Source organism: Periophthalmus magnuspinnatus, chromosome 3 (genome assembly GCF_009829125.3).
Source record: "Periophthalmus magnuspinnatus isolate fPerMag1 chromosome 3, fPerMag1.2.pri, whole genome shotgun sequence".
NCBI classification, from domain to species: domain Eukaryota; kingdom Metazoa; phylum Chordata; class Actinopteri; order Gobiiformes; family Gobiidae; genus Periophthalmus; species Periophthalmus magnuspinnatus.
In genome coordinates this window covers 33,579,971-33,607,428 of record NC_047128.1, presented here as the reverse complement: position 1 = coordinate 33,607,428, position 27,458 = coordinate 33,579,971, and the positions used below count along the sequence as shown (strand labels likewise).

Sequence of the window (27,458 nt, the reverse complement as noted above, 5' to 3'; positions counted from 1 at the left end):
GCCTCACATCTTCAGACTATTATAGAAGATTATAACCTACTTTGCTTAATAATAGTCATTATATTTATATAATTATGGGCGGTTGTGTTTTTCCTCAATAGTTAGACCAGTAGTTAAATTTCTACAAATGTTTTTCATTGCCAGATTGTTAATGCACAAACAACATGATGGTGCAGATTAAATCCTGGACACAGCCTGTAACGAGCCTCTACTGGACACTAGATGGCGCCTCTAAAAATCAGAGCCTACAGTAACGCAGCAAGTTTACATCTGTCATGCCTCCATACCTGAGTCATAAAAAATAATAATCTCATGTTTTTTTACTCCTTCTGTCATAACTCGTAGCTACAGGGTCACATTTGTCTGATAAAACTATGCGCACAATGTCAGAATATAGACTGGATTTGAGAAGAATGAAGGGAATGTGCAGTTTTTGAGGGATGTGCATAAATGTCATGTTGTTATTGAGCCAAAGTAACAGGCCAGTCTACTTAAAAATGTGTCTGAACAATAGAAAAAAGACTTGGAACTGAGCACTGAAATAAAACACAAGAATTATGAAGGCAGATGCAGGCCTGGACATAACTCAATACTGTGTAGAAAACATGTTTTTAGATATTTTGTTCTGTTTTGTAGCTGTTTTATAGTTCAAAGTTAAGCCAATAGTTGAATGAACATTATTTCTTTTATGGTACAGTATTTCCAAAGAGACATTAGTGTATTATAGACTGTGTGTGTGTTTGTGTGTGTGTGTGTATATATATATATATATATATATAAGTGTACAACAAACAGGGAAGTGGAAACACCAGTTATAGTCCATGTCTGGCACACTTTAGAATGAACCATATGAACTCACTTATCTTATGCAATGCGTGCGTAAAAGTGTGTCACTGACTTTTAGATCTTTTCAGAGTAAATCCTGGCCTTGTAGACGCTGCCCATGCCCATGTGTCTTTAGTGCAGCAGAGCCTACCCCTTCCGAGCAGGAATGTGACTGCAGGGGTGTGTGATATTCGTCTTTAGGACAGAGCCAGAGGCAGGGCTGGAGTGTGCGCGCGTGTGTGTAAGTGTGTGTGTGTAGGGGGGGTGTAAAGGCAGCCTGTAGAAGGGCCCCTAGCGCCAGACATCAGTATTGGCCTGGCTCGCTCCAGTCTCACTATCGTCTCTACATCTTGAACATCGCTGTGTGGTTTAATGGACCTCCTCTCTCTGCGCTTTTGACGCACCGCACGCACCAGTTTGCCTCGTATTTTTGTTTTACGCACTCTCCGTGTCTCCACTGCGGGGCTTCTGTCAGTTTTTTCGCTGGAGAAAAGTGGGTGTTTGCTGCTCACTGGTGTTTCAGCGGCGTAAGTGTCCTCGATGGCTGGCTGGAAGGACGGATCAGTGCAGGAGAAGTATCGCCTGGTTGTGGTCGGGGGCGGTGGTGTCGGCAAATCGGCCCTCACTATCCAGTTTATCCAGGTCAGTAGCCTTCCTTCATCCCTCCACTGAATTGTGCCCCTCGCTTAGATTGTTCCGCGTCTCCAGTAACGGGGTAAGACGCGGGGAGAGGCCAGACCCAAGCGCAGTCCGTCATTAGTCCTACTTAGTCCGACTCTGCTCTGTTCTCCTCTAGACTTTGTCGAGGCCTGGAACTATTAAGACACGACGGGCTATTCCTGCGTTATGTTGGCCTTGTGTGGGTTATTTTGTACAGGGAACCATTATATGTCGCTGTCACTTTAACTTGGCGCGTTGCAAAAAGCTCTACTTCCACTTTATACCCCCCGCAGCCGAAAAAGAAACTAAGTGCCTGTGGTTGCTCTGTTTTATGGACTCGCTCTTCTGAGTCAAGTAGCGGCAATTAGTTACAAAGCCTGACTTGCCCACTCTGCGCGCAAAAGTCACCAGACTCAAAGAGCAGTGCGTAAAGTGAAGGCAGTAACAGAGGAGAGATTTTAGAGGAAGTAATCTCAGAACCAGCAGTATCTTTGAAATGCATATGCTCACAGATAATATCCCCCTGACTTTCATGGGTTGGGCAAAAGGATTTTACACAGTAGCCAACGAGTCAATTAAGTGTTTATGAATGTGAAGTGAGGGCCAAAACACTAGTGCACTATCTGATGAACTCAAAACTGAACAATAACACATTTGTCTGTATTATTTTTACTACTCCTTAGATGAACATATGGCCTACTGCACAGACAGGCATGTAACAGTTTGTCTTCTTCTGTTACTGCTTGCATTCCAGCACAAAGCAGACTGCAGGGCCTAGACTTTGTGCATTGCGTTGACCTTCCACACTTACAGCATACTCTTTTTGCACATGGACTGCCCACCCACGAGCACTCTGGTTTTAAAAGAAACCTAAGCTTTTGCGACTGTCATGTCAGTGATGCTTCGTAACTTCCAAGGGGCCAGACTGCAGGCAGCTGCATGTCTCCACACAGAGACAATAGTGGGCTGGCACGCTTTTGGGGAGTGGGGGTAAAAACTTGGTGAATGTGTGTGTGTGTTTGAGGGAGGGCTGTGTCTAATGAGGGTTCAAAAAGCTCATTAACTGCATACCAAGTAAAAAGGATCAGATAGCAGTGGCATGGACTCGTGCGATAGCCTACTGACCCTCTTGGACGCAAAGTGACAGGCATGAAACACTAAGAACAGGTCTGAGCACAGCACATTTCACGTTATGTTATGTTTGATATATTCATTTGGTTTTGCCGGTAATGGCTGCTGTCACGCCACTTGTCACAGGGCTTCATTAGGTGTGCATTATACAAAACTATTCTGAATAACTAAATCATTCATTTGGTACCAAGGAATGTTTTGAAAGACCAGTGTGAATGATGTAGGGCTAAACATCTGTGGACACAAGAGCACCTGGCCCCTGCTTACTCAAATTAAATCAAAGTTTCATTCATATTTTTTAAAACTGATTATTTTGTCTCTCTTTGTAAATAAAATTGAGACATTTTGGACATGACAGGCATGTACAGTTGACAGAAGTCTGTAGGAGTCACCTGCCAGTGGAAAATATCTAACAGCTGGTTAAGAAGAGCAGGTTCTGTCTTAACTGTGCAGAGTTTTGGACAGTGAGAGGGGGGCGTGCAGAGGCGGGGGGTCTGAGTCAGCCTGGGTGGGTAATGGTCACGGACCATGTGGAATTTGGCCCTTTAGAAAAGGAAGTCCCTTCTCTGCTGCCCACTCTCATGTGGAAAACGACGACCTGCTTCCTCGATCCGGTTTGTGTAGTTGTGTAGTTATAGTGGCCAATAGTTTATTAACTTTTTACAGAGTATTATGTTCAGTGTTTTCCCAAGAATATTAACTCAGCAGAAAGTTAACGGCACATCACATTTGTGTCCGTGCAGAATGAAGTATGAAGTATGCGCCTCTTCTCTATTCTTTAGTATTATTGTTTGTATTTATTAATTACAGTTTGATGTTTCAACAGTAAATTCTGCCACAAAGAGATTTGCATATTTATTTTGAATACGTTTGATTGAGATCCCCCATGTGACATAAACCACTTCACTTATCCTGGTTTAGGATCTGACATTAAGTGGTAATCTTCTGTTTCACTAAAACATGACAATAAGTTCACTCTTGTTCACATCCTTTGTTAAACCTCTTTGGGTTTATAGTCAACCACAGATACTCACATGAGCCACTGTGCCTTTAAAGAAGCCACTGACCACCTTCATGCCAAGCAACTGATTCTAGCTGAAATATCTTTGGGATGACTTAACACTGAGTCATCTGACAAACGTTGTACTTGTTTAATGATGTATTTAGGGAGGAAGCAAAGGAAAACATGACTCATGTCAACCATGTGAAGAGTGCATATAGGAAATAGTCTCAATGTTATTCCAAGTATATTAGCACATCATACCAAGTTTATTAGCTACAGTAGACCACAAGTCAGAGGACGGTACGTGTCAGTTTTAGTGCAGGGTATGGAGAGGCCTGCATCAGGAAGTGTATTTGACCTAAAATGTATAACCGATACATTGGCAAATCGCATATAATAGGATGAGAAGGGCTTCCTGTCTGAAGTCATAAATTTGGTATGTGGGCAATTATTCAGCATGATCGTGTCTGAACAGATAAGCGGAGGATTTCAGGAGATGGATTTACAGTCGAAGTATTTCCCTCTTTACTCGGCCTTGCCCTTGAACATATTTCTGAGCATTTCTTTGATAGCTCAGATAGGAGGTCATGATGCTGGAATGTTACCATAAGTAGTGTTTCAATAGAATAAACACGGGTTAGCAGGCCGCGCTGTGTGGGCATGTGCAGACAAGGTGTGGTAATGATAGTATGGGTTTGAAATGAGTGCGTTCCTTGCTATTCCGTGTAGATTTTCGGTGAGTTTTGTGACTTTGTTTTGGTGTTTGAATAATCTGGTACCATTTTAGGATACATGCACTTTTGTAACGGGGCTGACTGACTGTTATGTCACATGCCATACCGCTGAGTGCAAACAATTCCATTTATATCCCTACTGCTGTTTCTTCATCTCCTTTCAGGGAGTTAATAACTTTTCTTTGTTATGGAGGACTGGACTGTTAGCCGTAGCCGTAGCGAGTGCATTTAGTTTGGATGTCTTTAGTTAAAATGTGTCTGGCCGCCAAGTAAAAGGTGCACATTGTTCATTTCAGTGCGTGAAAGGGCACCTGTTGGTTTCTCACCCACCACTTCCTCCCTTACAACATCGTCTCTTTTAACTTTGTTTAGGTAGTAATGTTATGTAAAAATAACTTCACATATCTGTCTTTTTCGGGTTTATTCAGGCACAAAGAGCGTTGAGGTTCACAGCTTCATCTGGTCAGAAGAATCTACAACGATGTTACCATTACAAAAAAACCCAACTAATTTCTCTTTGCTGCTTGATTATAAAAGAAATGGTTTCAACAAGTTTCTTTTGCATCTTATCTCCTAAACTGTTAAAGTGATGAAACTGATATTATGGTTCCTTATAAATAGATGCGATGACCATAGACCATTTCTCAAAAGAGCTGCTAAGTTCTTCTTTTAAACATATACAATTAAAAAAAAGATTTCTATTTGTGTTTTTTGGTTCAACCAGTCTGTAGCTTATGTATCTTATCTGGGTTGTGGGTATTGCTTTTGTAGCACTGCACTTGCAAACAGTGGTTTGACAATAAAACATTGTTGTGTGACTGCTGTGGCATCTTTAAATCTAGTTTCACTTTTGTTTTCTACATAACTTTTAATTTACGAGGGCCAGTGTAATGACAGTGAAGTATGCAGGAAAAAAGTCAGTGAACAATACTAGAATCAGGAACTTCCCATTGAATCTCTTGAGGAATCTGGCAGACCTTCCGTGCCGCTGAGAAAAACTAACAAGAGTCCGTCCCGCTGTGTTCGATTATTTTTGATTCAGCGAGTGCAGAAATACAAGAAAAATGCTGGAACTGAAGCAAAGACTGCATGATGTTCTGATGGCAATAATCAAGTTCTTTTAGTAATACAGTACTAAATACTTCGTACTCTGGTTTTAGTACAATATCTTATATGCACAGCTCTCCATCGATGATTTTAACACGCAAAAATTGTGCTTTAGGGCACACCTTCTGGAATATTTCACATTCCGTAAATACTTGACAGCTGAATCCCACCTCCTTCAAGACATTTTCTTCTCTTTTATGTCTATGGTGTTAAACAGTTTGATTAATATGTCAGTGAATTAACTAGAGGATTGCATTGTAAGTGTATTGTGAGTAAATCCTTAACTAGCGGTTCAATATTTAGGTGTTTTTGTGTAGTACTTGCCTTGAGTTCTTGTCCAAACTCATATCAGTAGATACTTGATTCTGGCAATGGGCCATGCAGACCCACCATAGGAATGCTTTTGTGAAAGGGAGTGGAGACTGTACTCCCCCACCTTTGCAGGAATGCTCCCAGGACACCCAGGTCATCGCTTTAATTTTAAGCTAATGAGAAAGTAATGGGCACCCAGGGAGAGACTCTGCTCTTAATAAGCAATTGCTGAATGTGCATTAAAGCCATTACAACGACATTAGGCAAATCTAGATAATTGTGTATTTTGGTAAAGGATGCTCCATTCTAATTATATGAAAAGGTTGATAGATCACGATCTAAACTTTGGTCAATCTGGGGGGAAAAACCGTGATTCTTTTATTCCCATATCAACAAATCTTAATATGTAGTTTGTTTTGCAACCAGTGAGATAGCAAGTCACAACATTTTTGTCTTGTGTTAGTGATTTTAGTTTTAATTTGCCATTTAACGTGCTTGTCCATGCCTGCTCCAGCGGCACACTCACAGTTACATTTATACCTGATTAAACAGAGATAACTTAACTTCCTTTGTAGATATTTCCCTATCTTCAGCTACTCATCATGACTCATTGTTTTTTCATGCACTTTATAACATCCCATTTGCCACCATTTTATATTTGTATTTTGCGTTGCTATGGTACAGTACACACAATGGTTTGGTATCAGGCCTCACATAAAATAAATACATAAAAGGACACAATGCAACTGATGATGAACCGTTAGTAATGTTTCAATAACCACGCTGTATTTAAAGTGTAACTTAAATGTCTTACTTTGAAAGTGACGTAAGTGATGTTTCATTAGACTGTTAGACTGAAAAGTGAAAAGACCTTGCTTTGATTCATCACAATTACTCGTAATAAAAACTAGTTAAAAATGATTCTATCCAAGTATCAGCCAAAATAGGCCCTACTTTGAATGAAATCGGATTACCAGAATAGCTTTTACTCTTGTTATTGAACAGATATAGCCCCATAAGCTCTGTTATTGCTGTCCTTCAGGCTGCCCTCACTCAGACAGTGGAGGCCAGTGGGTTCTTCCGTGTTGTTTTTGGCGATTATTGTGCAGTCACACATCTGTCTGTTTCAGAATAACTGGCCACAGTATCAGGTCTCACATCTCCGAGTCATATAACAACAAGCCTCTCTATGGGAAACTGACAAGCTGCTGCTTATTTTAGATACTCTCCCCCCTGCGCTCCCGCTACCATCTGCTAATAGGCACTTTTATATTGGTTTATGTTTCATCTGCACTGATAGTAGTGTTACACATACAAACATAGTACTTTAGAGGTCGAGGACTGGCTCTCTTTGTGTGAGCTGTTGATGCAATGTCCAGGCTGGCGGTGGGGCAGCTGGTGGACATTTGGCACGTCCCATACGCAAACAGTGTCCAGAGGGCTGGGGCACCTGCTGTCCATCAGGGAACAGGACAACTCCTCGACAGGTGACAATACACACAGTCTGAGAGCCACTGTCCCACTGCGCTAACAACCAGAGCCAGTGCGTCTGCGGCTGACACGCGCCTGCTCTGTGATAAGGACGTATCATTTAGAGCTGCTCAGGTGCACCACAGACAGCTGTCATGTGACCATTACAGCCACTGTTTTCTGTGGCTCACGGCAGCTGTCAGTCATTCTATACTCTATAGTTGTACTTTAACAGGCTGTAGACCATTATGTCAACAGCTGCTTCAAACAGACTGTGTGTGGCATCATGCATTTTAACAATCAGCACCAGCAGACAGAAATCTGACGCTAAAACTCAGTGCTATAAATCAAAGGAATTCATATTATTTGCACTTGTTTAGTTAACGAGCTATGATTTATGATACGTGTTTGTTTCACTTCCACAGTCCTTTTTAGTCACAATTAGTTAGTTAATACATGGAGTGACAGGAATAGACGATGTGGAGAAACTGTCTTACTTTTGTTTTTTTGTTTTTTTTATTATTTATATATTTATTTTGCTTGGTGATATGAGGAAGAAATTTCCTAGAGCTGCTTTTTAATAAATTCTTTTGTTTTCCACCAAACACATCTTTCTTTTAAAATATTGTCCCCAGCAGTTTGTACTTTTCCAATGGATCTTATAGGCATACAGCCACAGAGGAAGTGTGCCTTGCGGAGGAAGGTACTGTACGTCCATTAGATCTTATTTATGGGGAGCAGGCTGCTGAAGTAATAACATTTGCACTGTCTGTGTAATTGTGTGTCTGCTGGCTTAAAAGCACACAGTGGTGATGCTGCTCTGTATCTGACATGATGCCAGTGAATGGCCCCATTTCCTTTGACGTATCGCTCCGTACAGGAGTTATGGTCTGCAGCAGAGAACACCAGCTCAGCATTTGCCTCTGCGCACAGTGAGACTGAGACACACTTTTGCAGGTGCAGAGAGATCGTACTGTTCTCTGAGGTACAAAGAAACTGTATCACACCATTTGTGGTGTAATCCCTGTTTATGTCCATGTAACACTCAGACAAGCCTCCTCTCTCTCTGTTTTCACTGCTGAGAAGTGTCCCATTATTTCCTGGGTCATATGGTTTTCCTGGAGCTACACACTTGATGCTATGAGCCACACTTGTGTGAGGGAGTTTGCCAGGGCTTTTGAAAGTCACACAGTGGCCCTCTGTGCACGAGTCACTGCAGTAGCTGCTGTCCTCTCCGGAGGCTTTCACAGTGCCGCTTTGTTGAGCTGCTTCAGAACAAAGGACTTCATCAAATCATGAACAGAGTGAATGAATTCTCACAAATGATGTGTGTATTGCAATTTATTTTGAAGATGACAAGGCAAAGACAAAAGTAATTTGTCAAAGTCAAAATAAACTATGTAATTATGTTACAAGTAAAAACAGAAGTACAGCAGTGGGACATTATGAACAGCTGAATAAATGAGTGACATATTCATATAGATATTAAGGAACAATGAGCAAGAACAAACCTCATTTCTGCCTTGATGCTTTGGTAAGAGTTTTGCGGACTCCACTTCAGAACAAACGGCTTATCTCTTCGGGCTCGTTTATCGAGCGGTAAGGGGGCTTTAGATGCCTCTTTGATTCGGTCCCTTTAAGTCAGTTCAAAAGTGTGCCTGGTCCAGCACACCCTGATATTTGGCCCAGTCATTGAAGTTTTAATGTCAGAGAGGTGAGAGGACAGCAGGAGCAGACTGCACAGGAGGGTTAAGCCTTCTTCATGGCTCATTCATCCAATGCTTTATTCTCTGTGTGGGTGCCATACAGTGTCCTATAGAAATGAAAAAGGGTGGAGATAGTGACTAACCTGATGGATAAAACGAAAAAGTGAACTAGGGACTGCGTCATCTTAGTTTAATATAAATGAGTTGTCAAAAATGATGTCGTGGTCATGGTGATTATAGGGTGTCCCAGAGGAGATGCTTGTAGTTAAGAGGAGAGACTGATGGAGACTTGCACTACATAACTTTTTTATAGTTAGTTAAATTGTGTTTGAATGTTTTTGTGCTTAATAATACCCTCTTTCTTTGCAACACATTTTCTCAGCCACTATGGGCGCATAAAAACTCCAAACTCAGCAGTTCAATTGACTGAAGTCTGCAAAACAGGAGTCAGATGAGGTAAAGCACACTGCCATTAGCAACTACAGTCCTATTCACTACACTTTTGGCATAAATCACCGGCTACATTCGCCAAAAAGTTGGGAATAAACCAGAATTAATGTGAACTTTATAATGGCGTGCCCTGCATTTTCAAGTCTTGATGGATTAGAAGGTATGGAGGATTTGTCTGCTATAAGGCCGTATTTCCCTTTTGCTGGTGACATTAAAGAAGAGAGAATGATTAAAGTGACGAGCTATTGATCCTTTAGGCATTACGAGGAAGAGCACTTGTAAGAGTGATGGGCAATGGGTTCATTTAATTCGGCCCAGAGCCAAGCCATAGCCACACTACTATGTAAAATGTTCTATTATAGATTTCTTAATTTTGAGTCTGTTGCATTTATTCAATAACCTACAGTAGAGGGGGGCTGTATATTGTCTACAAGATCAAAATTGATGTCATGCACTGTACATTTTCTGGTTTAGAGGTGGAGAGGTCTGATACCTGCTTTAATTTATGGAGATGTACCTAGAATGTTTCACAGTGTGGCATAAATCTATCTATTTCATGGAGACAACAGGTAATACCGCCAGGCAAAGTTACAAGTTTTGCAGTACGAACATACAAACAAAATATTAAATGTTAAATATTTAAAAGGAACATTGACATAATTCCCTTCCTCAATATTGCCCTTTCGTCCCTGGTGGCCCTTTAAGGCGGTGGACAAACCGTGTGCTCTGTGTATTAGGTATTGAATTAGTGACCTTTCTAGTTTGTATGAGCTCATGGGAAAAGTGGGTGTTTCCACAGGAAGTCAAAGCCTTGCCCTCCCCCTCTTCATTCTCCAGCTTTCTCCTGCAGCCCACAGCCTCCCCATGTAAAGTCCGTCCTAGTATTTTCACTATTTGGCACTACGGCACTATTAAAAGACCGTGCACAAACAGATTCTGGCGGGTTTGTTTGCGTTTGGACGACAGAAGCTGGAGAAGACAGATTGATATTTGAATGTCCATAGATTTGCCTGGTGTTCCCTCTCATCTGTTTAACATTAAAGCCTTATGGTGACTGTGTGATTACTGACAGCTGAGGAGACTCGCCCCGGAGGTTCAAGAGAGGTCGAACCATCGTGGTCTCAGGACAGGAAGTGGACTTTTAAATTTTGATAAATCCAGAGTTTTTGCATAATTCATCCCAGAGTGCAGTTCATGCGCAGCTTTAGAGAAAAATATGCACATAGTTAATGCTAGAAACATCTGAGGTATTTAAGTACACATATTAGTTTAATATTCAGAAACTTCAACATCACTTCATGAAATGTAGTGCAATGAAATATATAAAAGATGCAGTACAAATAGTTATCACAGCAGTATACTTTGACTAAACACCATGTCCGTGTTGTCAGTGACCACGTGCTTCTCCTTTCAATGATTAACATAATATTTCAAGAGTCCAAAATCCAGTTTTGCGCAGCCTATGGACAGTACTCCCTGCTGACGTGACAAAAACCGAATGGAAATGTTGTTCACCACCATTTATTTACTTATTTTGTAGGACAGTTTTTAAGGCTACACTATACTTGCAGTAAACAATAGCATACTGTCAGTTTTTAATATACATTTAATATACAATAATGGCTTTCAAGACATATATGGCTATTGTTAGTGGTTAGACCTCTGTGGAAAAGGGGATGTCTTCTGTTTCTGTTGAAGTGCAGAGGAAGTGGGTGCAGAGCCTGTTTGTGATTACACGCATTGCACCCATGCACTTTCAGTCAGGTGGGAAACAGTTGTCACAGATTTAACTTTTGAATGACAATGTACAAATATAGATGTACAACTGAAAGCTATTCTTAATTCAGTAACAGCAGACTATTTCTGGCTACTATCATTTCTCGTAACATGTCAAATGTCTTAATAATGTATTTAAATAATTAAGAATATTTGTATTGAGTTAACAATGTGAATAGTAAAACAAAAATTTAACTCTGTCAAATGGATTTAAAAAAATGATTGTAGTGAAGACGTTTCGTTGCTGATCCAGGCCACTGCTTCAGTTCTGGTCAGATTTCTTGGATGAGCAGCCAAATGTGTTCAGTTAAACTTTTGTGCCCAGTTGACAGAATTGAATGTTTTACTATGGACCTGGATGACACAGAGATTACACAGACATCTTAACAATGTGAACTTCTCCCAGTTCTCTAATAGTTTCCTGGTGTAATACGCACGTGTATTAGTGGAACGGGTGGGGGTCCAAGGCGTGACATTGGAATGTGCTCGAGAGCAGTAGTAGTGACACTTTTGGACTTTGGTGGGTGGGCGTGGGGAGAATCATGTCATGTGTGACATCACTGCCACCCAAAGGCTTGGCCCGCTGCCTGGAGGTGGAGTTTCCTTCCTGCACACAGGATGAGGCCTGACTTACCTGATACTAGCGTCAGAGCTATATGCTACTGAGCATCCTGCTTAGGACCATTCCTTTTTTAAATGTGATATTACACTTCAGTGAGAATAAGATGTTACTGTTCAATGTTTATTTGCCGTTTATCCTCAAAGACAAGTGTTTCCTCTTCCACTGACATTGTGTTTCTTGTTTTGTTTCAGTTCCTAAAACACAGTAATAGTATCTATGGCCATTGACTAACCTCGGTTTTGTTGCTGTGTTGATCTTGAGCTGTAGAACAGTGTCTTCATAAACTAAAAACAGATTACACAGTGTTGATGATGATGTTAATAATCCTGGAGTTTCAACCTCAAACACACACACCCTGTGTAGTGGTCATGTCTGCACTGGTCTTATCGTTGCCTAAGTGCTTTACTCAGCTTTTCCTTTACTTCTCTGCCTGAGGATATTGAAATGGAAATGCAGAATGGATTTTAATATTCAGTATTTTTAGGGGAAATATGAAACGTACTGTAGTAGTCTCTGAAGGAGTGTAGTAGTAGTGGTTGTGTTATCCTGTAATCAGAGTTGTAATAGTTGTAGCACTAGTTATATTCAGTTATTTGTACACATAGGCCTGTGTTGAACAGTTAGGTGAACTTGTTTGAAATGAAAATAACATTTTAAAACTCAAAATCCAAACTACAGTGAACAGGATTACATCATCCTCACACATGTATAGATTTCTATAGAGTGCTGCTGCTGATGCAGGCTTTTAGTGTCTTCTCAGAAACATCCTTCCTGGTAGTGTCTATGAGTCACCGTTGGTGTGGTCATTGTGATTTGAGAACTGCTACATCATTTCTGGACTCAAGAACTGACGCGGTCATCTGCAACAGAAAAGAGGCTGAGGCTAACAGTGTCATGTATTTACCTGTGATGGGATAAAGTATTATCTATTTAAGGGTAAAATATCTAGTCCTGGAGGATCATCTGCCATCTGCCTGTCTCTATGGTGATGTCATTGCTATGTCTAGAATATCCCGCAGTGTGGGACATCAAACGTATCTATCTAACATTTAATTCATTGTGAGCCTGATTGCCTCTCCACAGATCTGACCAAAGCCGTAACATCTCCGTAGTAACATGCAGGTGGCTACTCCACCAAAAATGTTACACAGTGTAAATGTGGCAGTGCTACAGCAAAGACATGATGCACTTATAAACAGTTGTCTAACCACTGCAAATGTTCTACTTACTGTCCCACCCAGGGCCCCTATGTCGGGTTGGCAAAGTTAGACAATCCTTCAGCATCACCCCTAAAGAGGAGTGGTATTAAGAAAGGAAACTCATTATAATGAAGTAACATATGTTTGATGTTCCCAGTACTTTCAAATTTACCCAGTTTTGCTCCACATTCAGCTGACCACTGTGTGCTATAGAAAACCATAACTTACACCAGTCACAGTAAATCATTTATTTGTCCTGTTGTAAAAGTACTTAGGAATGTTGTCAGCATTTGGTTTTTGTGATGAGTCCATGTTTAGGGTGTTGGTTTGACATTCCCTGTGCACTCCCATCAGCTGTCACCACTTAACTAGTCTCTGAGGAAAGCCAGAACTAGAAAACATGGGAAAAATGTCAAAAATGCCTGACTCCTCCCCCTCCTCCCTGTGGCTCCCTGCCCACTGGCCCCACCCTAAAGTTGGGGTTACTAGGAGACCAGACCCCGGGATGCAGCACAAAGGTATTGTCTTTTCTGTGATAAGAGCGTCTAACCAAATGAGTCACAAGCTTCATTTGATCATGAAAGAACCAGACCAGGGTTGCAAAAAGATAAAAAAAATAATAATGCAAAGCTGGCCTCTGCAATATCCTTTTACTACTGTACTGTAATAGTTTTTTACAAATAAAATAAATAAATAAAACTGTAATTCCTTTTGCTTGGGCTAAACTGTATTAAAATACTTTGGGTGAAATTGTTGCATCAGTTTTGTTTAGGTTTTGCACTTTGCTTATACTGTTTTATAATCCTGTGCATCTCTAACCCTGACTGCACTGAACAGTTATTCCAGTGGCCATTATTGTTTAGCTTTTGTCTTTTCCCTAAGGGTAATTGTGTATGCAGCATGCCATTCACTGCAATGCATTAGTTGGAGGTCAGTCCAGGTAAACATTTACTCAAATGGCACTTGCCACCGGAGAGCTCTCCCCTGAGCAAACTCTCAGAGTAAACCTTGAAGAACTGTGCTGGAATTCAATGCACTGATCGAACAGAGACTTTGCTTCCCATTATTCATTCACGACAGGATTAGCAAAGTATTTAGCCAAATTAGGGTGAATGTATAGTACAGAAAGGGCAGATAGAGTGTTGCACTACCAGCATGTAGTAGCCACTATTACTGGCAAATACAGGCATTTAGATTTGTAGTTCATCTTTGAATAAATGGATTCTATTCAAAGTTTATATTTTAAATGCATCCAGAAAAAAAAAAAAAAAAAAGATAAAAAGACTGAAATGTGAACTGACAAACTAATACAAGAATCGCATTTCAAAACATGTTTGTACAGATTCAAACTACAGGGAGGTTTAGATATTTGTACTTTTTAGAGTATTGGCTCTCGGCCTTAAATGTCCAGCAAAGGTTTTGGCCTAAAGAAAACACATGAAGACATTTGAACATTTTAGTGCAAAGAGATAATGTAACTAAATATATACGCATTGTTTTCTTGTAGGTTTGTGGTAAATAAAGTATGTGGTGGAGTTTGTAGAAATATTAAATGACATAATTTGAGGAAATTTTTTTCCAAAAGTATCGTCAGAGTTGATCTGCCATCGGTCAGTCTGGATTTTAAACAATTGTTATTGGTCATTGAAAAAACTATCGGTCGATCTGTACTACAGTGTTAGCAGCTTTCATGCAGAATAACACAGGATAGTTGTGGTTTGTGGAGGAAATTGAGGTTCTTAAAAAAGTGCAGTCTTTGCGATTTGCTATATGCATCCATTCAAACTGCGATTTTGATTCGATTGCGATTAATCGTTCCATCCCACATTTTTCTTTTCCAATACCCACAGAAAAGCTTTAGTTTGGTTTAGTTGTGTGCCATGGCATGAACAATGAAGTGTTCATCTCCTGTTTGCAGTTTGGTAATAAAGGTAGAGGTCATTAGGCTCTCAGGCCTGTTTCAACCATAAACATTAGTAAACAGTGTTCCATATATGCGGATAGTAGTGCCCCACCTGTCTGCTGTTGACACAATGCTCAGACCTCACACATGTTCTTTACGTGTCTCTTTTGTGCCCTCTGCTCTCTCCTCTGTAGTCATACTTTGTCACTGACTATGACCCCACCATTGAAGACTCCTATACCAAGCAGTGTGTGATAGATGAGAGGGCGGCACGGCTTGACAGTAAGTGCGCTTGGCTGAATAAACACTAACATCAATTAAAAATACATTTAAAAAGTAAGAAATGTCAATGAAAATAAGCTGCTAAACATGGTACTTTTCATACAACCACATTTTATTCTCAGTTAAATATCGTTTAGTTTATAATGAATCCATTAAAAGTGATTCTTAGTCAAATAAAACAAACACAATGTTCCTTTATAGAGCAGTGGTGAAACGTATTTAACAACAAAAACACATTTCAAAATAGTTGTAGTTGTACTGAGCAACAAAAACCTCTACAACAAAAACTATTCAACATAAACATTGAATAAATTGATATAAAGGTGTGATATAAGGTTTTGAAAAGTCTTAATTATATGTTTATTATGCATGTGTGGAGTTTAGTTAATCAATCCAATTCCTCTGACTTATATATGGATGTGCTTTAGTACTAGACACGGCTGGACAGGAAGAGTTCGGAGCCATGCGAGAACAATACATGCGCACGGGGGAGGGCTTCCTGCTCGTCTTCTCAGTCACTGACAGAGGAAGGTGAGTGACACCAAAGTCACAGCTTCATGTTCTCTGTTTGCACACCTCTGTTTACTGTTCACAACTGTGCACCCTCCATCCTCACCCCTAACACCCACCCGCCCTCCGCGCTCCGCCCTCAGCCCTCCACATGAGCTGTAACACATAACACACTTGTAGCTGTAGATCTTGTGTCGTTCTTAGAATTTGGGATTGTTGTCAACATGTATTTCATTTATGTCAGTTTCTGTTTTGATGCTGACTTATTATTAGCACAGCCCTTGTTCTCCACTTTTATCTTCTGTTTTATAAATATGTGAAAACTACTCTGTCTGTTTTGTATTTTAAGTCAAGAACAAGTTGTATTGTAAAAGCCCTTAACGTATTCAAATCTATGCACATAATGTTACGTTCCCATGTTCCCTTTAACAGGTTTGACTTCCTTATTTTTATACTGGTCACTTCTTCCCAGATTTACAATATTTTGAACTTCTAACTTCTGTCTTAAACTGCATATAGATGTGTGCTGTGATGTTGTACTACTGCTCAGTATAAATCTTTATTCACCTGTGTCATTTGTGTGATTCACAGTTTTGAAGAAATTTACAAATTCCAAAGACAAATTCTCCGAGTCAAAGACAGAGATGAATTTCCCATGATCCTTGTAGGCAATAAAGCAGATCTGGAGCAACAGCGGCAAGTAAGTGAGCCACACAGAGACATGGCAGCCCTGTGATAATGTTCACAGATAACAGCCCAGCTGCAGCTGACAGCTCAGGATCAGGAAGTGAGTGAGTGTATGAAAGAGACACAGAGGGATCCGTGCTGTCAGTACATGACATGGGGCACAAGAGGGACGCTTCTGAAAGGATGAAAATGTGGAGGATTACATGCAGTCCCTGAACATATCCTACAGCGGGCCTACGCTGCCCCCTTTTGGTGAAAGGAAACACAAAAGTAACTGTATCCATAGAAAGCCATGCTCTAGTTCAGATTAATGTTGTTATACTATTTATGTATTTGTTATGATTTGTCAAACATGTCTTGTAATGTCTCTTTGTGTTGTAGGTAACCCAGGAGGAGGGGCAGCAGCTCGCCCGACAGCTGAAGGTCACGTACATGGAAGCCTCAGCTAAAATCCGTATGAATGTAGACCAGGCTTTTCACGAGTTGGTTAGAGTAATAAGGTCAGTTGTGTCAGTTAGTCTTTTATAGTAACTATCTTATGTTGTCAATGTTCAAATGAGTTCTGTTTTTCTGACCTACAGAAAGTTTCAAGAACAGGAATGTCCTCCATCACCAGAGCCTACGAGGAAAGAGAAAGACAAGAGCGGGTGCCACTGTGTGATTGTGTGAGTGGCCTTATTTCACTGTAACAGCCCTCTGCCCCACTGCTCTGCCTCACCCATCCTCTGAGGATGACTGCCTTCTCACCTGCATGACTCCAGACAGATCTGTTCCTCTCACCAGGAACCACTGTCCCAGGACATCTGTATGGACAACAGACAATGCCAAATTAACACCACTTTACCTTCAGGTGTATAAAGTCCAACACTAAACAATGCCTTGTGAAATCTGCTCAACAACTTCATCTTTTGTACTCTGAAGGACCTTTCTTGCCTTGTAGTGACCTTTGTACCTGCTACCAGTGAGTGAAACTATATATCAAGAATGTTAATGACTTCTTAGTTGCCTCCTCTGACACACAGAGAGGCGATCGAGGGAAGCCTTGTGTACTTTGTGCCATATCCCCCTTACTCCCATGTGCTTATCTGCTACTGTATATATGACTTTTTGTGATTTTACAAAGTGTATTTCATATGACTGATTAAATCACCACAGTACAGTGTGTGAGGATGATTTTGGTTTGCGTATACGAGTTTGTATATACAGTGACATTATAAAACCTTGGCAGCCCTTAAGCCCGCTCCTGTGTTAATGCTGTTATTCAACAGCATCTTTTTTCTTTGTTTATAACTTTTATTTCATCTCAATGGTCAAATCATGGGTGTCTACTGTATTTGATTTAAAGTCTTAGAGGATGTACAGAAATATCAAAAGTTCAGACATATTGTATTACACATCCAGAACGCAGCGGTAGCACATTTTCTAGCTTTGACATGTTTTAATTCAAGCTCTGAATATTGTAAATGTTGTGTTAATCTTCGACTCATACAGCTAGACCCCGTCGCTTGAGTCCAGATCATTCCAAAACACATCTCTATGAAACATTTCAGTGACATCCACGGCAGATGTTTTATCATTCCACGTTGTCTTTGTCCTTGCATTCAGCAGAACTTGTTGTAATCTTGTGTCATTTGTAGCAAGGACAGCAGTGACATCACCCCGTATACTCGAGTAACACCTGTACTTCTCTGTGCCGCTGTGGAGTCATGACACAAAGTGCTGTTATAGCCTCCTCAGTACTTCTGCTCAGCCATAATGAAGTACTGACATCTGTCCCCTTGTCATCTTGTAATATAACCAACACACATCAGATGGTGGGGTATGGACTTGAGTAAATGTTTCTACTTTTATACATTATTTTCTTATGAAACTAGTATTTTTATATGTTTATAAGTGAGTACACATCCACAGCTCGGCTGTATCTATATGTAAAGAGGAATATTTAATTCTCTGTTTTAAACTAAAGATTACTGTTGGCCCTAATTTAGATAATTTGATATGAAATATTCCTACTATGAAAGTAGAAGAGTATATTTATCTGGGGTTACCTTCAGCTTGGTGTAAAATGGTGAGGCCCAGTTTGAGATTATTCTTTTTGATAATGTACTTTACACAAGAGCTTTAATTAAATATTATATTATTGCCATGGTCCATCCTGTTGAAAATTGTACATTGAAATCATAATGTTTTTTGTTTTTTTTTGTTTTTTTCCACAACAGTGTTGCCTGTGTTTAGCGTTTTCATGCTAAAATAAAACTACAAATATTGAGCTTTTGGCTGTATGTGATGTATTTCACTGTGTAAAACACTGCATGAGCCACATGACCACATCCACCTGAGCTGTGTCCGTGTGAAGAGGAGCATGAAGCAGACAGGAACAGAGGAGAGAACAGAACATGTGTTGGATCATGCTTCAGGTTTAGAGCTTTAGACTTCTGGATAATGTCACTCCACAAAAATTGATGAGAAGTGGACTCGTGTGTCTCCATGTCTCTGTCTGTGCGCTCCTTTTCTCTCCAGTGGACTCGTGTGTCTCCATGTCTCTGTGCGCTGAGTGGTCTCCTCTTCTCTCCAGTGGACTCGTGTCTCTGTCTCTGTCTGTGCGCTGAGTGGTCTCCTCTTCTCTCCAGTGGACTCGTGTCTCTCCATGCCTCTGTTTGTGCGCTGAGTGGTCTCCTCTTCTCTCCAGTGGACTCGTGTGTCTCCATGTCTCTGTCTGTGCGCTGAGTGGTCCCCTCTTCTCTCCAGTGGACTCGTGTGTCTCCATGTCTCTGTCTGTGCGCTGAGTGGTCTCCTCTTCTCTCCAGTGGACTCGTGTCTCTCCATGCCTCTGTCTGTGGTCTCCTCTTCTCTCCAGTGGACTCGTGTCTCTCATGCCTCTGTGCGCTGAGCCGCGCTCCCCTCTTCTCTCCAGTGGTACAACCCGGAGGAAGAGTCCGTCTCCCTCCGCTCTCCCTCATTCACTTGACAGTTCCTTTAGTTCGCTTTAGTGGCTCAAGAAAAGGGTTTATTTCGTGTCTTTTCAGCGTAAAACGTCCGGTCTGTGGGGACATGGAGGGAGTGAGCAGCAGCAGGAGCATGTCTTACAGCAGATGGAGTTATGACAGGTAAGATCACTACACCTGAGCTCTACGTTTATGTTTGGACTGTTCTGTCAAAGTATAAGCCGAGCATCGTGTGACAGAGAGAGGAGAGGAGAGCATGAAGGGGAGAGGAGGCTGCTTTAGTGGGATAAACGTGTAACAAACGTGGTGTTGTATGGAAAGTGTAGTGGAGCGTTTCTCATATTGCCTTGGCGACGTGGATGCTTGATGCAGGATCTGATCAAGTACTGCCTTTACTCTCATTATTGCATCTGAACATAACATTTAGCCAGTTTAATATCTTATAACATTTTGCCAGTTTAATATCTTAGTGCCCCAGCAAATATATATTCATACAATACACTACAATATAAAGACAATGTGACAAACCAGCAGCCTATTGTATCTGTAGACATCATATTTGTGTGTATATAAAGAGTCTGAGTTGTACACAAGACTGACTGCTCCACAGCTCCACAGTACATGACACATTTATATTGTATAACCATGCAATGAAACCATTTTAAGTTAATTTTAGTGCAAAGATGTGTGGCTCAAGTGTGAATGAGTCAGGACTGAATGGTTCAAACCTAAAAATGCCTTTACCCTGTGCACAGTGTGTGAAGTTGGGTCTCCTGCGCTTTCAAAATAGTAATAATATTGAAAACCCATCAGAGTGGATTAATTACCAGGCAAATAACAAGCTCGCTGACCTCGGCCATTTTGCTGGACTGTCTTACAGCTGTAAATTGATTTCCCATATGACTGTGGGATTGGAGATAGTGTGCGCTGTAAGGTACGTGTAATATGTACAAGCAAAGTGTAGTGTTGTCAAGGATCTGGTTGGTTATGTGATATTGTTCTTTAGCATCTGCAGCAAAATAAAACCAAAATGTTGTATTATTGTGACATTATATTGTTATTTGTTGATTTCCAAATGGCCACGTCTTTATGTTTTAATAGTGGAGTCGGGAGGTTTGCATTAATACGTCTTTAGACACGAGCGACACTGTCTACATGTTCATTCATCCGTATTTATGATTGCACTAGAGGTTAATAGGACACTTTATGTTGATGTGCATAGAGATTTTTTTCCACTGGTCTGAATAAAAGGTTTTGGTCAGTGTTTTAATTCATGCAGAGACTTTGGGGTGACCTAGAGTGTACACTGTGTCCTGGCACCACTGAGTAAACAGTGTATCCTAGAGATGGATGGTTAAGGTGGGCCCACAGATCCCATTTGAAAACCATCAAATACAGCAGTGACTCTCCAATTTAGCATGATAATGGCTCTATAAAATTCAGGAGAGGAAGCTTGCATGGCACGGCAAACTCTAAATGTTGTGTTTTTTTTCTTTTCTTTTCTGTTCCTTGACTCTCAGCTCAGCACATCTTAGGATGCAGTGAACGGAATATTGATTTGGAAACGGTGAACTTGTTTACTCAGAAAAAAACATCATCTAAAGTTGCTGTAAATGTAGGCCATTGTTGGGTTACAAATGTCACGACGATGGGCAATAATATTTAATATAATGGGTTTGTTATAATGGACATTTTTGTTATAATATGGCAAGTTCAGCTCTAGTCACTAATAGAAATGATCAGGTTGAAATGTATAAATTTCCCTTTGAGATATTTCTTTTTAACATCATGTAATCAGTCGGGGAGCTGGTCTGCACATCTGGGAGTGAAACATCATCACCTTCTAGAAACTGGAAACCATTTGTATTTTACACCTTATTTATCAGATCATTACACCTGACACTGATGTAACGTGAACTCCATGTGCAGCAGAAACACCTAAATAGTACAGCCCATCTCCTGTTTGCCTTTGGTGAAGCTCTAGGAGGATGACACCATCACAAACAGGGCAGGAGACTGACAAAGGTCAAATAACCACTGATATCTACATGACAGACTGATGCTGGAGCTCCTTTATTCTGCACAAAGGCCTTGACTTCAAGCAGAGCTGTAAATAACAAACAGTGATCACTGCTGGGGCCCATTGTGTCTGTGTGAAACTCGTCTAATAATCTGTGTCTGCTCTGGATGCTTAGTCACTCTGTTTAACATGTCAGTGTGTGAGATGCTGTAAAAATGTTTTTCTATGTTTCAGCAAATCAGTGAGCTGATGTACTGTAGCCAGTGCCTCACTACCTCTCAGCTCTAATAATTCATCTTAGCTGCCCTGGAGTTTTGGCGTAACCTTGCACAGTAAGATGGATTCTTGTGATATCTGTTTGTGAGTTTACAAACTCACAAACAGAATACATCTTAAGATTCCCAAGCTTCAAATTTGCCCAGCAGCAGATGGACCAATGACTTCTTCAGCTTATTTGAACTAAAATACAGACTATTTTATTTGTGAAAAATGCCTAAAAGGTAAATGCTCTGTGCATTAGTGGACAGGAGGATGTGCCTTTCTCTTAATGGATGTAATAGAAGTTGATCAGTGATCACTTTGTTTCACATTGACAGTGTAGAACTCACCTCAGAGTGCTGCACATGTGAGTCTTTGAGAGAGTTTTTGATGCTTTCTCATCACTTGGATGTCAACATGCTTCTTTTTCTTTTTGGTTGAAAGTGAAAACTGCAGTAATATGAAACTATATTGTGTCATGGCTGTAAAAGGTCTTTGTCTGTCGACAGTTTTATTGATTTCTATATGAGGCACAGAGCTGTGGCTTTTGTAGATTTGAACTTGCAGAGTGTTGCTCAGACACAAGTACTTCATTGTGTGAAAATGTACAGCCTCTACTGTCTGTGATTATAAAATGTATCACATTTCATACACACACAAAAATATAACCTCACGTTCATCTAAAGAATTTAGCAAAGCCAGTTTGTTTTTTCACGTTGTACTTAAAACAGCAGGTTTAGTTTCATTCACCTGGTCTGTGCCTTTGTGGCCTCTTTGTGTCGCCGGCCCCTTTTCCAAGTGCATGTGTGGTGCTGGTCTTTCATAACAGCCGTGTTCACACTTATTAAAGTCTAAAACATACTAGGAAAGGTGTGAATAGATCCATTTTGTCTCTCTTATTCCTGTTTAATATTCCTTTTTGCTTTAGGTCATCCACAGACATCAATGTGTGGCCAAACTACCATTAAAGCAGACTATTGTACTTCTGTCTTTTATATAGCTATAATCTATGACACACGGGGATCATTATGTTAAAATTTGTACATTTTGGCAGTAGACTTATGCCGGTGGAGGTGAAAATGGAGATTGATTGGCAATATAGCGTCTTAAAGATGGTTCAAACACGCATGAAACTCTCCAAATCCAACTGTAGGTGAGTAAATGGTGAGGAGAAACAACTAGAACACAAAAGCTCTAAAGTTTTACATAATAGGTCTGCTTTAACAATGTATATGTTTAATTCATGGGAGGATACTAATTGTAAATACGCACTGAAACGCTGGGTAAAACATTTATTTTCTTCTCCTCTCTCTCCATCTCCAAAACATACAAAACTGCCCTCGCTGATGTTCCTCCAGTCCCCAGACTTAAAAGAGTGTTAATTGGTTTGTTGAGTGCAAATATATAATTTGAAGATCTATTTTTGAAACGACTGCGTCTTTCTGCCCTCCTCCACCCTCTGAGACTTCCACTTCATCCTGATTCCATTTTGACACTAATGGCACCTTTATATTGCTGTTATATCACCTCTATATTTTGTACTTTTTATGAAATATTTCCACCTCATTTATTTTGAGTTAAATATCTCTGCAGTATTTCAACGCTGCAGCTAAGAGAGATTAGGCCTGTAAGAGACTCCGTGTGCATTTGAATGGCTGCACTATAGGGATAAAGGAGCAGATACGAGTTTGATGTGAATGAAAATGTGGCACTGCAGAATAACGTGAGGTCTGACACTGGCGTCTCCGGGGCTCAGAGCAGCAGCAGAGGTGATACATTTAATTATAACACCATCATCCCTCTTTCCTTATCACTATATGTCCCTAACAATACACTGCAGGAAAGGCTTTTTTTCCAATTAGTGTAGCTGTCTTTAATCTGTGCTATTCAACATTCTTTCTCCACTGCATATACCCCTCAATATACACTCTTTATATACTATCTTTCCACATTATTGAATATAAAACATATCTTTGTAGCGGCTGTGTTGCATGTAGCGATCGTTTTAGGTTTGTATTAATTAATAACTCAATGGCATCCTTGTTTAAAATGACCTAACCATGACTTTATCTCAGTCAGTAATGAACAAAATGAATGTTGTAGCCCATTTCTTAAAAATTTGTGTTTGTTTTGACGTGTTTGAACCAGGCAAATTGAATGAATTGATCTAAAACTGTTATTATTTCCTATCAACTGTATCTTTCTCATTCTGCAGAAACACAGATAAGATGTAGGTGGGAAATCCAGATGTAGAGTGATTTTACTACGCCTCCAAGCGTCCGTAAAACCTCACTGCACACGCCACATTGGCCCTCCCTGCTGGTCACAATGTGTGCTGCACCAAGCTCCAGCTGCTGATTTGATGCTCAGAGCTTCCACCGCAGCACTAACCCTCAGATCCTTCACAGATACGACCGCTGACCAGACACTGATCTGATTGTGTTTGCACATTTGTGTCTTTTCCCCGAGACAGATCTTGTAGTTATTCTGGTAGGGCTTTTAAATGGTAATTAGTCAGCGCAGTTGCCATGGTCACGGGATGAACCAGCGAGAAGAGGCTGTGACAGAGGCATCAGCACCTTCTCACAAAGATGCAGGGTTAGGAAGCAGGTGGCGCTGATGTTACCACCGAATACGATGACGTCCACTGTGTCGAAGCTGGAGAAATTTAAATATCAAACAGAGATATTCGTTCAACCGTGAAATTATCAGAGAGTTTGAACGGCGGGGTCTGTTTGAGCTTCTGTGGGAAGAAAGAAATGGAGCTGCGGATATAAAGTGCATGATTTTTGAATGTATATTTCATTTTTTTAAGGGATTAGAGATTAGGTTTGTCTAAAAATCATTAACCAGATTCTCACTGATACTAAAATGAGCTTCAAAACTAGATACTAATTGGAATAAGTAAAAAAAAAAACACAGCGAACTTGGATCTTTCTTCATTTTTTGCAGCTTTAGTATCGTTTTGATCTTGAGAAATGATTTTTGTGTTGAAAATTACATACTAATGTCTAAAAATAGTGCGTTTTCAAATCATCAAATCTGCACATTGAGCTTTTTCTTAATATAAAAGTCAAAGTTTGAATATTTAGTATCGTGATAACACTGTTTGAGACTTTAATCCTTTCCAATTGGCCACTTTTTCCTTAAACAAAACAGCACTTCATTTACAATAGCGTGCATACAGTGACTTGTGACGGCAATTAAATGTAATGAGCAGAGACTTAAAACAGCTCATAACGAGTGAGTCACAGATTGTAGTCGTTCTTTTTCATGAGCGCTGTTTCTGAGCACAGTCTTTTAGTGGGTGAGGGCCGGAGTGCGTCAGGCGTGTGGGAGGAGGCACTTCTCATCTCAAGACTGTCATTACTCTGAAAGGACAAGTTAAATATACGCATCAACTTATTTCTATTCAACGCAGGTGAAAAAAACCCAGCACTTTAGGACAAGACGACTAAATCAGGGGTCAGTTTGGTTCCAGCGCTTTGAAAAGATGCACCCTGTAACTTTTTTGGGTTGAAAGATGCGCCACCTGTTTGTCTCCATGGAGATGTCATTGTCTTGTCTGTAATTTTCTTCAATATGGCATTAAATGTATCCAAGTAGTGTATGTTTTGCTTAAAAATACTTCGAAAAACATGTCAGTGTGCTGTGAGCGGGATCACTTCTCCTCAGATCTGACCTGTAACTTAGCCTGATGACGCCATTTGCTTGTTTCCATGGCGATAGATTCATTTAATACCTTTCAGTGGAACATTACAGGCAAAACAATAATATCTCCATGGAATCAAGCAGGGGCCAGTGCAACAACTTTTAAGTAATATCTGAACATAATATCGACATTTACATCATATTTTTCAATTCTTTTTTGTTAGTTATCAATTACATTAGCTTATATGTCTAATAATGTGATTTTTTTCTTTTAATATGCCTAATAATACGATCATTTCTATATAGACCTGATTATTTTGAAGCTTAGTCAAATCTAAACTACGTAAATTGCAAAATAAAGCATCCATATTGTCACTATTTGTTGAGTAGCTCTTAAATAATGCCCCGTGTAGCTTCTATCAGCCTCTATAATCTATATTTCCCTCCACTGCTCGAGTAGAAGGTACAGGCGGTGTGTCTAAGAGCGGCACATCTTTGTCTGTTGCCCCGGGAAACAAGAGGGACCTGAGATATTCATTGAGGGACGGGTGTAGTGCCATTATAAAGCTGTTCTCTCAGCACGCTGCTAAGTGCTATAAATGTTCTCCACTGGAACAGTACAGCACACTCTAATCATGTTCTAATCACTTAAATCTTATTATAGCGCCAAAGTGGAAAGAAAATCAATTGCACACCATAATGGAAACAACAAAAATCCATCTTAATGCATCTATGTTTTGAGGTTAAGGATAATTTAGCTGAAATTACCAATGCATTTAAATAAGTCCTGTTACTCAATCAATAGACTGTGTGCACTACAGTGGAAAATGGTAAACGCAGTAAATACAGAACATCTTGACCTTGTAAAACTACTTCTTCACAACAGTAACACATGCTTCAAATGCGTGCTCACTGCAGCCTGGTCAATAGTCATTCAGTTTATGCACATTTGAGTTTTCTACGACTAAAAAGATCAGAACTTTGACTCAGAACATTTCCTGATTTTAAAACAGCTGAGTTAGAGAAATGGGAGACTTTTAAATGTTTATTGTATGAAGTGTATGTGCCGTATTGTTGTTCCACATCTTGATGAAGTGGGGAAATGCAGGCGATGTTACCAGGTCAACTTACAGGCCAGATCTGTGGAGAGGCATATATATTTGCTGTAAGAACATTAGCAGGCTGTGTACATTTTCATAGTCAAGTTATTTCAAGTCATAACATCTCTATGAACCCAGAACAGAAAAGTTACACACTGCATTTTTAAAAGTACATTTTAAAATACTAAATAACCAAACATAATCTTTGACCTCTCAGAAGACTTCTGCATAATACATGTGAAATGTTCAGAGAGAAGAGGGAGACTGCAGCAGAGGAACTTTTGTGCACTGAAGCAGTCCATCTGCCCGCCGCTCTGTGGCACTGGGACACTGCCTGATCCACCGTGACCTTTTCTAATCCAAACATGTTTTATGTGGTTCCCTCACAGGCACACAGGGACAAGCTACTGCACAATACTGTATAGATTTACTCTAAAATGTGCTTGTTTTTCACACTCTTGTCCTGTGTAACATAAGGCCGTGCAAATGATCAAATTATTGTTGACTGTTAGTGTAACTGATTACAGAATATTGTGTGATCAACATCAGCATTTAGCATGTTCAGAGTGCACATATTTCTGTCTTTAAGTGGAAAAGTTGCTCATGGTTTGTACTTTTCTATTTGTACATTTACAACCTACTTTCATTCATCTTTTTGTTGTCTTCATTTTAGTTGTGCTGATGTCCCATTTTCTCTAATGACCATGATTTCCTCTCAGCCGCCTCCTTTCCATAATCACACTCACCGATGACACTGTGTCATATTTAGGGGTAAAAAAGGCTCATTATTTTACATCATTTGTGTTTTTCCTACACAAATTGTTCACCTCGTTCTCTGAAGCTGTGTGATTTGCCTTTAGCCTACACATATACTTCTCACTCTCAGGCCAAATTTACTACTTCCCTGAAATAAAAGAGCCCCTGTTTGGGGCAACTGCCTCTCAGCTTCCTCCGGAGAAACCCTTTAGAATGAACGCTTCCCTCACATGTATATATATATATATATATATATATATATATATATATATATATATATATATATATATATATATATATATATATATATATATATATATATATATATATATATATATATATATATATATA

At 40.1% G+C, this 27,458-nt stretch overlaps 2 protein-coding genes across 2 annotated transcripts in view; both read left to right on the top strand.

Moving 5' to 3' along the window:
- Positions 1 to 992: 992 nt before the first annotated feature.
- Positions 993 to 18,643, top strand: rras2 (RAS related 2). Its single transcript, XM_033984935.2, has 6 exons — positions 993 to 1,467; positions 15,093 to 15,180; positions 15,609 to 15,711; positions 16,282 to 16,390; positions 16,759 to 16,877; positions 16,959 to 18,643. Exons 1-6 carry the CDS (start codon positions 1,366 to 1,368, stop codon positions 17,044 to 17,046), a joined length of 609 nt encoding a protein of 202 aa, XP_033840826.1. The 5' UTR covers positions 993 to 1,365; the 3' UTR covers positions 17,047 to 18,643.
- A 786-nt stretch (positions 18,644 to 19,429) lies between these two features.
- Positions 19,430 to 27,458, top strand: part of tub (TUB bipartite transcription factor) — a 30,207-nt gene continuing 22,178 nt past the window's right edge. Inside the window, exon 1 of the mRNA XM_033991940.2 lies at positions 19,430 to 19,484. Coding sequence (XP_033847831.2) covers positions 19,456 to 19,484 — 29 coding nt within the window. The 5' untranslated portion in view covers positions 19,430 to 19,455. The remainder of the gene's footprint in view (positions 19,485 to 27,458) is intronic.